The 13,827-nt window shown below is 40.6% G+C and overlaps 1 protein-coding gene across 1 annotated transcript; it reads right to left on the bottom strand.

Annotated features, from left to right (window-relative positions):
* Positions 1-14: 14 nt before the first annotated feature.
* LOC131463415 (actin, non-muscle 6.2) lies at positions 15-4,574 on the bottom strand. Its single transcript, XM_058635104.1, has 9 exons — positions 4,421-4,574; positions 2,951-3,075; positions 2,742-2,870; positions 1,812-1,922; positions 1,329-1,413; positions 1,083-1,244; positions 802-993; positions 524-705; positions 15-380 (listed from the first exon to the last, which is right to left on the bottom strand). The coding sequence occupies exons 2-9, from the start codon at positions 3,071-3,073 to the stop codon at positions 237-239; spliced, it is 1,128 nt and encodes a 375-aa protein (XP_058491087.1). The 5' UTR covers positions 3,074-3,075; positions 4,421-4,574; the 3' UTR covers positions 15-236.
* Between the last annotated feature and the right edge of the window lie 9,253 nt (positions 4,575-13,827).

Genomic DNA, 13,827 nt, shown 5'->3' with positions numbered 1-13,827 from the left:
CACCAGAAGCTGTAAACAATCATATCTTGGCATTTTATTGTTGATGTCACAGTGACATGGGTCAGATAGAGCAGAGTAGTGCCTTTAACAACCAAGCTGAAACACCTAATCAGTTGCTGGATATTCTCAAAATAAACTTTTACTTTTTGTCCATTCATGCAAGATAAATCGGGAGACATTTCCAGGGTGATGAATACTTGAACAGCATATTAAACTTGATCCAACTCCCTATACATCTAGAAGCACTTGCGGTGGACAATGGAGGGGCCGGACTCGTCATATTCCTGTTTGCTGATCCACATCTGCTGGAAGGTGGAGAGGGAGGCCAGGATAGACCCGCCGATCCAGACAGAGTACTTCCTCTCTGGGGGAGCAATGATCTGATGGCAAGGGAGGGGGGAAAAAAAAACGTTTTTTTCCTCAAATGGTGCACATTTTATGTTCGATACAGCTGCAACTCATTTAAACACATGGGAAATTAAACTTGATGGAGGAAGTCATCAAATACTAATCAAAAACATACCTTGATTTTCATGGTGGGTGGTGCCAGGGCACTGATCTCCTTCTGCATACGGTCAGCAATGCCAGGGAACATGGTAGTACCACCAGACAGCACAGTGTTGGCATACAGGTCCTTACGGATGTCCACGTCACACTTCATGATGCTGTTATAGGTCGTCTCATGAATGCCAGCTGACTCCATTCCTGAACAGACAAACATGTTTAAATGTCTGGTGAAAACTTAACTTTGTTCATGAGCTGTGTAATACAATATAAAATAAAATGCGCTAATTTACAAACCAATGAATGATGGCTGGAAGAGCGTCTCAGGGCAGCGGAATCGCTCATTGCCGATTGTGATGACCTGTCCGTCTGGGAGCTCGTAGCTTTTCTCAAGGGAGGAGGAGGAAGATGCGGTCTGCATCTCCTGCTCAAAGTCCAGAGCCACATAGCTGAGCTTCTCCTTGATGTCACGCACAATCTCACGCTCAGCTGGAGTTCAGAAAAAAAAAAAAAAAAGCTTGTTAGAAAACACATTGAAACACAAATCTGAACTCATAAAGGTTGTAAAGCTGCAATACCAGTGGTAGTGAAGCTGTAGCCACGCTCGGTGAGGATCTTCATCATGTAGTCAGTCAGATCCCTGCCAGCCAAGTCCAGACGAATGATGGCATGAGGCAGAGCATAGCCCTCATAGATGGGCACAGTATGGCTGACACCATCACCAGAGTCCATCACAATACCTACAAGACAAAAGAATATAAAAATTTACAAAAAAGGAAAACCAAGAGTTTGAGAAATGTTTGCATCTCTGGATGATTTCTCACCTGTGGTACGACCAGAAGCATACAGAGACAGAACAGCCTGGATGGCCACATACATGGCAGGACAGTTGAAGGTCTCGAACATGATCTAAAACAAATACAAGTTGCGCGTCATAAAGGTTCCAAAAAGACCGAACTTAACCAAGCTCATTTTCCCCTCCCCGCTTTTCTACAGGTGTTCATGATGCACTTATCCTGAATCGTCACAGTAGATATGCCTGCCAATCATTCTATGTGTATGAATGGAATTAGTCATGTTCATTACTGTATCATGAGCTACACAAGCTGGCCTTTCCTCATACATTGATGGAAAAAAAAAAGAATTTCCACAATGTCTTTTCCTCAGATCCAATAACCAAGTTTTAGAAAATGGACAAAAATGTCTCTGGTGCAGTTAAGCACTTAACTCCATTTAAAAACATGTTTCACTGTATTTGTTTCAGTGACGATGCAGCTGTCAATCTCAAGTGATCAGTCACTGCTCACCTGAGTCATCTTCTCTCTGTTGGCTTTGGGGTTAAGTGGAGCCTCAGTCAGCAGGACAGGATGCTCCTCAGGAGCAACTCTGAGCTCGTTGTAGAAGGTGTGATGCCAGATCTGTGGGATAGGAAGTCTGTTTAGAGAACAGCAACATATCCTAGTAACAGTAGCAATGTTCACATAACAAGCATTTCTCTGGCCATTCATTCAATTTCAACACGTTAGGTTAGGTCAGTAGTAGACATACAACAGGCTTGGATAAGTTGAAAAGTAGCTGATGTAAATAAGCAACAAGTAATGTGGAAACTCCAGTTGCCAATAGAATAGAAATACTTTATTCATCCCCAAGGGGAAATTGTTTTAACAAAGCAGCAATGAAAACAAATATTATAAACATAAAATGTAAAATGTGCAACAGTGGGAAAAAATAGTGCAATAATGAAGGAGTGGCATAATGGAGTGCAATGTCATACTGTATGTCACGGAGAGAAAATGTCCATTGTGCAAATGAGCAGTTTTTTTTTTGTTTGTACACTCCATTACACTTTAACAGTGTTCTAAGATCACCCGATGATGGTCTAGGATCAAAGAGGAACTAGGGTTTCTCCACTTTACAGCTTTTAAAATCATAAGTGGAGGAAAAAACAAAAAAAAAAAAAACAGTTAAATGGTCTTCAACTGCTTCCAAGTCAGACAAATATTTCAGAGGCAGCATTAAACCGTTATCAAAAGATTTAAAGGTATTCTGTCAGGCAGCACGTTCTGGTGTCCTGACCAATGCTCATGTGTTGGATAAACTAGAAAAAGCCTTCCCTGTGGGTCACTCATTTGAAATCTCAAAGTGCTTCCTTATCTCAGTTCAATCAGTTCCTGTGGTGATTTTCAGATATGAAAAGACAAGCTCTCCCCTGAAGAGCATCACAGCCATGTCCTCACCTTCTCCATGTCGTCCCAGTTTGTGACAATGCCGTGCTCAATGGGGTACTTCAGGGTCAGGATGCCTCTCTTGCTCTGGGCCTCATCTCCCACGTAGCTGTCCTTCTGTCCCATTCCCACCATCACACCCTGCAAACAAACAACGTTACTGCATCTGTACAGACGGTTTTACAAGTGCACAGACACAGAAGGGTGCTTCAGGTTGTTACCTGGTGTCTAGGACGACCGACAATGGATGGGAACACAGCACGGGGGGCGTCATCACCGGCAAATCCAGCCTTGCACATGCCGGAGCCATTGTCAACAACCAGGGCAGCTACGTCGTCTTCCATTTCTATGGGTAATTTAAGAAAAGAAAAAGCTTTAAGCACACAGGTCTGACAGAAAAATGTTAAGTAGTTTAATATTGTAGCACCTTTAAATTGCAGTTTAGGGTTGTACATTTGACACATTTAGACTGTTCAAAAAAAAAGTAATGAACAGTCAAAATAGTGATTCATCATAATTTTACTATACTATTATTAAATCGTAGATTTAGTCTTTTTAGGAATCAGAAAATACACAGCAATAAATCACAATGTTTGTTGAGAATCTCCATCAGGAGATCAATAAGTCATCGCTTTTAAAGCATTTTATAATATGATGAGTCAGGAGGACAAGGACAAACTTGACATTCAAATCTTCACATCACATACAAGTGTATGACACATCACATCCTCTAGTTGCATAATCTTTTTAAAAATCACTGAACCAATTCCACATCATTTTAATCATCTCCCTCCAGCCCGACAAGTCTAGTCAACTGCCTCAAGCCATTGTCAAAAACCTGTTTAGTCAGGACACGTCAAGACTCTTTATGATGCAACAGGAACGAAGACTTCACTTTAAACTGCATCCGCATTACAAGGCTCACACACCATCCATGCAATCAAAATTCAAGAACTTTCCAGGCCAAGGACCCAACCCAAAGAAACGAGACCAGTTACTCTCAAAACAGGATGAGACTCAGGAACACACCAAGGCTGGAATACCAATATAAAATTAAATAAAATTACAAGACCCATTCACCCAATATGATATATGCACACTTAAAGGCTTTTTGTCAATTTCCTCCACTTACAAACTTCGTTATAAAAGCAGAAATATTTTATTCCGTCCTATGAAACTGTTCAACTTCAGTTCCTGGTGTGTTCAATTATGAGTGAGCCAGTATTTTGTAGTGCATAACCCACTTCCGGTTATCATCCAAACATTATAGCAGTTTATACCATCAGGATTTTCCACACTTGGTTGACACAACAGTAACTCAACTGAAGTCAAATATGTTAGAAACAAAAGTCGGTTTTGTTGGGTTGTTTTCTTTTGGGGCGGGGTTACTATAAAAACAAAGACCTAATTTTCACTGGAACTCAAAATTCTTGTTAAAGAGTTTTGAGAGAGTGAAAGAAGGCAAATAAGTAATTATCCTCATGTGTGCCGCACAGGCAGTCAGTTTCCCTGCTTCTGCTTCTGCTTCTTCTTCTTCTTCTTCCCTCACACTTCATTTCCCTGGAACTTTCGTCATTTCATAAAGTAAATAAAATAGGTTGGTGGTTCAAAGTACAGCACAGATCAAAAACAAAACATCAAGAAACATCCGGTATAAACAAGGAGAGCAGCTCGCAGCAGCGTCTTCTTACCTGTGCAGGTGAGTCTTAGGTGTGTCTCTGGGTGAAGTCTCGCGGGTGATCCACTGCCCCAGCTGTGTTTAGTGTATGCGGCGTCACTATCCAAACAGCAGCCTGTTTTATCCGCAATCGCAGGGCCAGAGCGTTGTCCTTAAAAGGTAACGTTCAGTCAGCTGATGCCCTGATTGGTCCAGGTGAGCGTGTTCGCCAGTTTGTGCCCTGATTGGCTGGAGAAAACACCCCGCGGGTTTTTCTTTTTTCCTGGAATCGCAGAGTTTCCGCTTGAGCAGGAGGAGGGCTCTGATTGGCCCTTCAAACCGGAAGCCCTCCGTGAAAAGAAGAAAGAGAGTTTCACGCCAATTATGCAAATTATCTTCAGGCAGTTGAATAAGAAGGAGCGGAAAAACCAGAAAGTGAAGTGGATCAGTGGAGAACTGGTTCTTCACGTGACTGCTGCAGAGCTGCAAACCTGCAGAGCTCAAGTGATCAGTGTTTCACAATCACATTTAATGTGTTTAATGAAACAGAGGTTTTGTTTTCTCTGTCCATAGTTTTACAATTGTAGATTCACCCTCATGTACATATACACAAATACAGTACATGTATTATAATTCATTATGTTCCTTGAAAAATGGGGCGTCTTTGTCACAAAACATTCCTTAGTTAGAATCTCATCTCCTCAGTTTACAGATTTCCATTGGCCAAATTTGTGCTGTAAATCACACATTCAGACAATTTCTGTCCTTGATGCAAACTCAATATAACATTCTCTTTAACCATTCACTTGACATTCACACCTATGGTCAATTTAGAGTGACCAATTCCATGTTCATAATATTTGTAGAAAAACATTTTTTATGAATAAACATTTAATTTGATTTAATTGTATTTAATTTTATTTAATATTTAATTTAACCTTTAAAATTTGCACATTCGAGTGTGGGCATAGATGGGGACCATCATCAGATTCCATCTTATTTAGATAAGCTGTGACATTAAAGTGTTTGCTTTTAAAGTAATTGTCAAAGATGTTTGACAGGTTTTTCATTCTGCCTGAGACAACATTGCCCGATGCATAAGAAGGAACATCATTGTAAGTGTTGGTTATGTGTAAATGCAGCGAGTCAATCCTGCCAGTCAGGACTAACACTGTTGTTCACTTTACAAATTATAATCTCGTCTCTTCTGGCTGATCAGGTGCTTTAAGGAACTTTCAAGTTTCCAGAGAAATCCAGGAAACATTGCAGCTGATTATTTCTCTTCTGTGAGATTCTTTGTAAAATGTAAACAAAAACAAAAAACATCCGGAACCCGGCTGAGTAATTTAAAGGGATAGTTGAGGATTTTTAAGGTGTGTTTGTACGAGGCATTTATACATTGTCAGTGTTACCAACAGGAGACTGAGCTCTGGAAAAATCAGCAGCATTTATTATTTGTCATTTTGGAATTCAGAGTAGCTGGTTAAGTGTAGTTTGTTTACTGGAATGTACCCTCCCCCCAAACACACACACACACACACACACACACACCCTCACTGTTTTCTTCCACCTCCATACTTCACATTATAATCTGCATAATCTGTTTGATGGTCTGCCTGTTCTGACTACTCTTGTGGAGTTTTTCTTTTTTTCCCAAACATTTCAACATTTCCCTGAACTTTTTTTTGCCTCCTGAAATAATTTCCCCTCTATCTTCAAGTTGTTGCTCTTCTCGTTTCATCTTCTCTCTAATTTGTCTGTCTCTGTCATTGGCTGAGTGTTACTCAGTCTTACACCAAAGCCATCAGGGGCGTTGGTCTCATGTTCTATTCCACGGTCACCAGCTGATTAACCTGGGCCCTCTTTTCCTTGTTTGAAATCTTGTGCTGAATCTTTGTCCTTGTCATTGTATCCACATTCTGATCCTGTACGGACACGTTTGTACATGTACGTCCAGTTACAGCCTCTTTTGCACTGCTACATTTTTCTCCCACAAGGCAGCAGACAATTTCCTAATGTTTTATTTTTTTGTGTGTGTATTGTTTTTAACTTTCAGCCAATGATAACTCAGAATTCCAGGAGGCGGTACCTTAGCATGCTTTTCAAACCAAAGCTCTTGCTGTCTGTCCATGTATGGACTTAACTTCACTTGTAAATCCATTGAGATGACATACCTGCTGCAGGGGAGGGGTGTGGTGGGGGTGTCACTGATCTGAATCTATTTTGTAGACATATTTGCAGAACGTGGCTTTGTGAATGTGAGATAGAGAGCAAATGAAAGCTGCAGAATGCCAGCTCAGGGGCAACACCTGGGTGAACTATCAGAGGTTATTCCCTCTGTTTGTATTTGTACATTACCATTTCCAACCTCAGCAGAATCCAGATTTAAAAATCATTACATCCCCTTCACAGAGCATGCAGTGAGCTCTTTGTATACTGCCAGCAGTGACAACAGGAGAAACTGATTGTATCTGTTTAACAAAAGGCTCACTAAATAAAATATTATGTCTATAATACCTTAAGAATAGTTTTGCCACTAGACAGCCCTTTCCAAAGGTCTACAGAGAAAATCTGCTGGGAGACAAGGGAGCTGTTGTTTCACTTCACAAATCATAGATTTTCCTTATGAACTTTAGTTCATCTTACATAACACAGAGAGAGTGAAATATTGAAAGTAAAATTCAATATACTTAATGTACTGTGCTTACAGAAATCCATTTTTCATCTCAATTAAAAAAGGCTTCGTAAACTGAAGATGTGATTGCAGCTGTTGTGATCTTGTTGATGTGATTTGGCTGCAGAGGTTTGTCTCAGCACACCCTGACCCTGTGATTATCACCCATCACCTTGTCCACATTCTCTGACTGGTTCAGGCCTGTTAAGGAGCTGTGGGAGTGTCACCCACTTGCTCTTTTAACCATCTGAAACTGATGCCACAAAACACCAGAAATAGTGTTAAAACAGGAGAAACCTGTTGACTGCATGATGTCCTCAGACCCCATAAATGACAAGTTAACATTCAAACAATTCACCATGAAATGTCTCCGTTTAATCAGACATTGTTTGTTTGGCAGGTTTTCTGATATTATACATTTACTGTAAATACAGTAGCCTATGAGTCTAAGTAAATGTCCCGTATGTAGACTTTATGGGGGATCTTGTCACAACCTTATTTTTAGTGTTTTGATTTATCTAGACATCATTTGGACTTTCAGTTTGCTGAGTTTTGTCTTGTCGTTACTGGTGTTGTGTTTTTGTTGTTTTTTGTGGATTTGCAATTTATTTTGACACATCCTGTTTTGTTTTGATACTCACAAGAGGTGAGTCTTGTCATGTCACTCCCTCGTCTTGTGTCTGCTTGGCCTTTCAGATGACCTGCCCTGTCCTAATTAGTTTCACCTGTCTAGTCGTCGCCCTTTATCTCTTTGTTCTCAGTTGGATTGTCTGTGTTGGTTTTGTGGTTATGATTCTGGCTAACTCTTTGTGTCCTTTTCCCTGTGGCCTATTTCATGACCTGAATGTGCATTTACTACATCGACTACACACTTGGAGAATGTCGTCTGAAGAGTGACACAGCTACAGTCCCCACTTTCCTACAGAATAATCCCATCCATGATGCTACAGCCTGGACAGGTCGCCAGTCCATCACTCGAACATTTATACTTACAGTTTCTGAGAAAGCTAATCCCGAACTTTGCATGCTTTCAGTGAGTGGGAGGAAGCGGAGTACCCACAGAGAACCCACAGGGAGAACATATAAAGGCCCTTGGTTGATCCAAACCAGTGACCTTCTTACTGTAAGGCAAAAACATTAACATTGCACCACCATGTGAGGCTAAAACATATCTAATATCATTAATAATTATACACATGTTAGTTGTTATTGATACCGAGGGAATTTCTGACCTTAGAACATACCACATATCACCACATATTCAACCTCCGCACACTCGTCACATCTGAATCACATCAATCACAAAACCCCCAAAATCTCACCAATCATGATTCCAGGGGAGCTTATGTCTCATTAAGGGGGGCTGAGACCCCCTGGCTCCTCCGTAGTTCTCACCAACACTGTGCACATTAATCGCAGTGAATCGTAGTATCAGAGCTCCACTGATAATAACTTTTTTCATTCCCAACGCACACGCTTGACAATCTAGAGTTAAGGTTTTAACTCAGAGTTTGTTGAACCTGCTTTCCGATCATGTGTGTTTATCTGCTTTACTAACTCTCCTTTCATTGCAGATCTTGCCACCCCTGTCTGCCCTGCAATCACCTCATTCCCCTCACCAGAGCTTCCACACCTGGCCCTCTTTGTCCCCATCAGCCTCCCATTCAGTCTCCCTTTCAAATACAACCCATTCTCATTCACCCTCATGCCACACGCCCTGCTCTCGTCCTGCTGGTTTTGTCCAGCCTGAGACTTTGCCTGTTATTTCTCCCTCAGTTTAGTTTGCTTTCTTTGTTTGCTTCCTAAATTATTTTGTTACTTTAAATACATTTTATTTTTGGAGTATCTGAATTTGTATTTGTGTGTTTGGGTTCAGTGTTTATCTGAGACCTTACAGTTGTCATGTTCAATTCATTTGAGGTACTCTGCAGATTGCCATCAGCAGAGGTGGGCCGTACTATTAGGCAAACCAGGCATTTGCCTGGAGCCCCAGGCCCCATTCAAGGCCATTTGGGGCCCCCAAAAAGCCCTCTTTATATTTTGTCCCCATATTTATTGTTTTAATAAAAATCTCTTCACAATAATAGCTGTCTAAATAGGGATTACTCATGTTCTGACGGTCTTTCTGCCAACCATGCACCCCCCTTCAGTCTGCACTAAATGGACTGCTCCATGTTACACATCACGCTTATCACGCTGCACGTATGCGGACATGATTACGGCACATAAAATCCAAAACAGTAAATAGTGGTAAAAGACAGAGAAGAGATAAAATGAAGTGATTATACTAGTGTAATTGATGGCCCATTAGTCACCGACAACTTGACAGACTAAGCATGTAAAGAATGTGAGTGGGAAGACACTTCTCACCATCAACCTTTTATTCTGTTCTAATAAAATCAGTCCAAACTAAATCCGGTTTTCTCTTGATCTTGGAGGCAAAATCGTGTGTTTTCGTGCAGACTTCAGAATCCATCCTTACGAGCACCGCGGATAGTAGTCCCTAACTTCATTTCCAATGCTAAGTTATCAATTATTATTATTAGTATTATTATTATTATTATTGTTATTAATAATAATGCATTCTCTATGGTAGTCCTTACCACTACAGATGTAATATATTTTTGACCACAAGTAGGATTTTGGGGGCGCTGTTTACTGCTTGGTACAGCAGTAAGGATAACTTGTTGAAGACCTGAGCAGTGCCCGCCCTTGCTTCAAATCATACAAAATGTGTGTGTTTGTACGTCGGTGAAATACGTTCGCTGACTAAATACGGCGACCGTTGGCCGCAGTCTGATGTGAAGTGGTGCGAACACACAAACACACGTTTGCTGACTTAATCCGGCACATTAGATTCATATATAAAATCCTCTGAGGCTGGAAGTTTGTGTAAAACACTGTGCTCCACTGTGCAGCCACCAACAGCACACTTGTCCCTCCGCGTTGACATAATACCGCTCTTCCTCCCTCGCCTGCACTCTCGCAGGGTGGAGCTAAGGTGGAGCTCTCGAAGTAAACTTACTGGTGGGCGGTAACATTCGCGGTGAAATGCGCATGCTGCCATCATAAGCGCAGGGAATTCAACATGGAGTGTTTTATCGTCTATACTTACACTAAGGGGGACCACGAACAAAGGACTGAGTATTCTTTTTCCACACTTTGGCAACTGGCAGGGCCTCCAGAGTCCCAAATATAAGTATTATAATTATTAAAAAGTAGATTTTGCATAATATGTCCCCTTTAAGTCTAACTTTAAATACAGAGAAAGGCTCCGCCTCCCGAACTGTCATTGGAAGCTGATTCCACAGGAGAGGAGGAGCCTGGTAACTGAAGGCTCTGCCTCCCATTCTACTCTTACAGACTCTTGGAACCACAAGTAAACCTGTATTTTGTGACCTAAGTGGTCTGTTAGGGTGATAAGGTAAGACTAGGTCTTTCAGGTATGAAGGGGCCTGACCATTAAGTGCTTTGTACGTGAGGAGGAGGATTTTAAATTGAATTCTAAACTGTACGGGGAGCCAGTGTAGAGAAGCTAACACTGGAGTTATATGGTCTCTCTTTCTAGTTCCTGTCAGAACTCGTGCTGCAGCATTTTGAATTAACTGAAGGGTTCTTACAGACTTGTTGGAACATAAGGAGTTACAGTAATCTAATCTAGATGTAACAAAAGCATGAACTAGTTTTTCAGCATCCTGTAATGACAGAATGTTTCTAATTTTCATAATGTTCCGCAGGTGGAAGAAGGCTGTTCTGGAAATTAGTTTTATGTGTGAATCAAATGACATTTCCTGGTCAAAAGTAACTCCAAGGTTCCTCACAGTGAAACTGGAAGCCATGGTGATGTCATCTAAAGTGACAATGTGATCAGAAAGCCTTTCTCTAAGGTGTTTAGGGCAGAGTATAATGACCTCAGTTTTTTCTGAGTTTAAAAGTAGAAAGTTACAGGTCATCCAGGACTTACTGTCTCTGAGACATTCCTGGAGTTGAACAACCTGATTTATTTCATCCGGTCTCATTGATAAATATAGCTGTGTGTCATCTGCATAACAATGAAAGTGTATGTTGTGCTTTCTAATAATGTTTCCTAGAGGAAGCATATATAAGGTAAAAAGTATAGGCCCAAGCACTGAGCCTTGTGGAACTCCACAATTAACTTTTGTTTGTAGTGAGGCTTTATCATTAACATGAACAAACTGGAATCTATCAGATAAGTATGATTTAAACCAGCAGAGGGCAGCACCTGTGATACCAAGGGTCTGCTCCAATCTCTGCAGTAGAATATTATGAACAATGGTGTCAAATGCAGCACTAAGATCTAACAGGACAAGTAAAGAGACTAGACCATTATCTGAAGCCAAGAGAAGATCATTACTAACTTTAACTAGTGCTGTTTCTGTGCTATGGTTTAATCTAAAACCTGACTGAAAATCTTCAAACAGGCCATTAATGCGCAAATATTCACATAATTGATTAGCAACTGCCTTTTCTAAGATTTTAGAAACAAAGGGAAGATTAGATATAGGTCGTTAATTAGCTAAAATATCTGGGTCAAGGGTCGCTTTTTTGAGAAGGGGTTTAATAACTGCTATTTTAAACGTATGGGGCACATATCCAGTTAATAAGGATAGATTAATTTGAGTTAATATAGAGCTGTTAATTAAAGGAAACACATCTTTAAACAGTTTGGTGGGGATAGGATCTAACTGACAGGTTGATGGTTTGGATGATGAAACTAATTATGTTAACTCAGGGAGATCTATAGGGGAGAAACTGTCTAACTGTGCACCTGGTGCTTCTAAAGCTCTTGTGCTAGAAGATGAGTCAGTCCCAATATGAGGGAGGAGATGATACATTTTTTCTCTAATTTCTCTAATTGATGTTATTTTATCAGTGGAGCTGTGGCTCTGTGTCAGCCTGGCTACAGTGCTGAAAAGAAACCTGTGATTATTCTTATTTTCTTCAATTAGAGAAGAATAATAGGCAGCTCCAGCTTTGTGTAGGGCTTTTTTGTAAGCTACAAAACCATCTTTCCAGGCTATATAAAATTCCTCCAGGTTATTGGAACGCCATTTTCTTTCTAATCTACGCAACGCCTGTTTAAGAGTACGAGTATTGGAGTTAAACCATGGTGCTCGTCTCATCTGATTCACCACTTACTTTTTCAGAGGGGCAACGCAATCTAATGTAGTACGCAGTGAGGCTGCTGTACTATCAACAAGGTTATCTATGAGATTAATATAGAAAAAGCAACAATATAAACAATATAGATTTTCCCCCACGCTCGCCCTGCATGTACAGCTCTGGCAGTCACAATAAACATCATTTTTACGATTGCCCTTGAATGCACCACTACGGCCAGCCAACCACAAACCTTATTTCATGCTTGCTGTGGATCGACAGCTGAAGCCAACCAATGACATACATTGGACACTTTCAATGTCTCACCTTCCACCAGCTGCTGCATATATTAGTTATTTATTGTTAAAGCAGAGCTGCAGTAAAATGTTAGATTTTTTTATTTATTGATTGATGACTTTATGTTAATGTTGATGACTGGCAGTGAGTTCTCATCAATAAAACTGCACTTTCCATGTGGAAAGTTTCCACAGTCTTTTGTATTATGATGTTTTTCTTTTTCTGAAAAATGCTTGGTTTTCACCAAACCCGTAGTCATATCGTATTGATATTGAGATATCTGGCATGAATATCGAGATATGAAATTTTGTCCATATCGTTCAGCCCTAATATCTACTGTGGAATTTTAGGGGAAATCCAGCTAAACAACTCCATTTTAACAATTCCTGAATTTGCACTGCTCCCTACTGGCCAAAACGTGAATTTTTTAAGGTGGAATCGAACCAGAGGGAAATGTGGAGCCAAGTTCAGCATTTAATCATTCAGTTTCCCTCAATGATTCAATAGACTAGGCTATCATCTTGATTCTCGAGATCTCAAATTAATGATCTTGTTATCAAGGAAAACGGAATAAACTAAACTAAATGTTAGGGCTTCCGTAAAAAACAGCATGTAAAGGCAGTATTATCAGTTTTTGCTGCACTCTGATTCTCTTTAAATGCTAGGTGTAATCCTGTCATTTAGCAAAAGCGACAGAATTGAGTACAATCAGCCAGGGGTGGAGTCGAACTTGCGACCATTGCTATATGATGTCTTTCGCACACAAGGCACCGGTCTTAACCACTGAGCCACTCCACCCCCTACCAATCCTATTGGTATAAACACACAATGTAGCAAAGTATTATGAAGGAAATTCAGGACACATGTTTGGGTGAGGTGGCATTTCATCTCACGATGTTGGAGCTTGCTCCAAATAATGAAATAATCCTCTACAGCTACCGGCAGCAGTCTATCTAGTTCTTATAATACAAATACATCCATGGGTGTAATTTTGCCCCAGAACATGAATAACCATTACAACTTCGACCCCATAACATGAATAACAGCTTCAACTTTGACCCCGTAACATGAATTCTGGCCGTTTCTCAATATCCATACTTGTGCGTACTTGTGCGTACTTGCGTACTCCCGTACTTGTGAAAACGTCATCAGTCTCAGTCCAAGTTCTGTTCCAATTCTCAAGTAAGCGAACAGCGAGGACGGTTCTCAAACCCGGAAGTGTTCTCGCTCCGCCCATTTTTAACCAAGGCCGTTTCTCAATACTCAAGTAAGCAAGTATGTACTTGCTTACTTGGGAAGTATATACTTGAGAAGTACACTGGGAGTATATACTTGCCAAGTACGGGAGT

The sequence above is a fragment of the Solea solea genome, chromosome 8 (genome assembly GCF_958295425.1).
Source record: "Solea solea chromosome 8, fSolSol10.1, whole genome shotgun sequence".
Classification (NCBI taxonomy): Eukaryota; Metazoa; Chordata; class Actinopteri; order Pleuronectiformes; family Soleidae; genus Solea; species Solea solea.
Note: the sequence above shows the minus strand (reverse complement) of the source record. Positions and strands in the feature narration are given on the sequence as shown.

Coding starts and splice junctions, on each gene's coding strand:
- LOC131463415 (XM_058635104.1), bottom strand. CDS start 3,073: ATGGAAGACGACGTAGCTGCCCTGGTTGTTGACAATGGCTCCGGCATG. Junction 1,245..1,328: donor TGCTTCTGGTCGTACCACAG/GTGAGAAATCAT, acceptor TTTGTCTTGTAG/GTATTGTGATGGACTCTGGT. Junction 381..523: donor CACCCACCATGAAAATCAAG/GTATGTTTTTGA, acceptor CCTTGCCATCAG/ATCATTGCTCCCCCAGAGAG.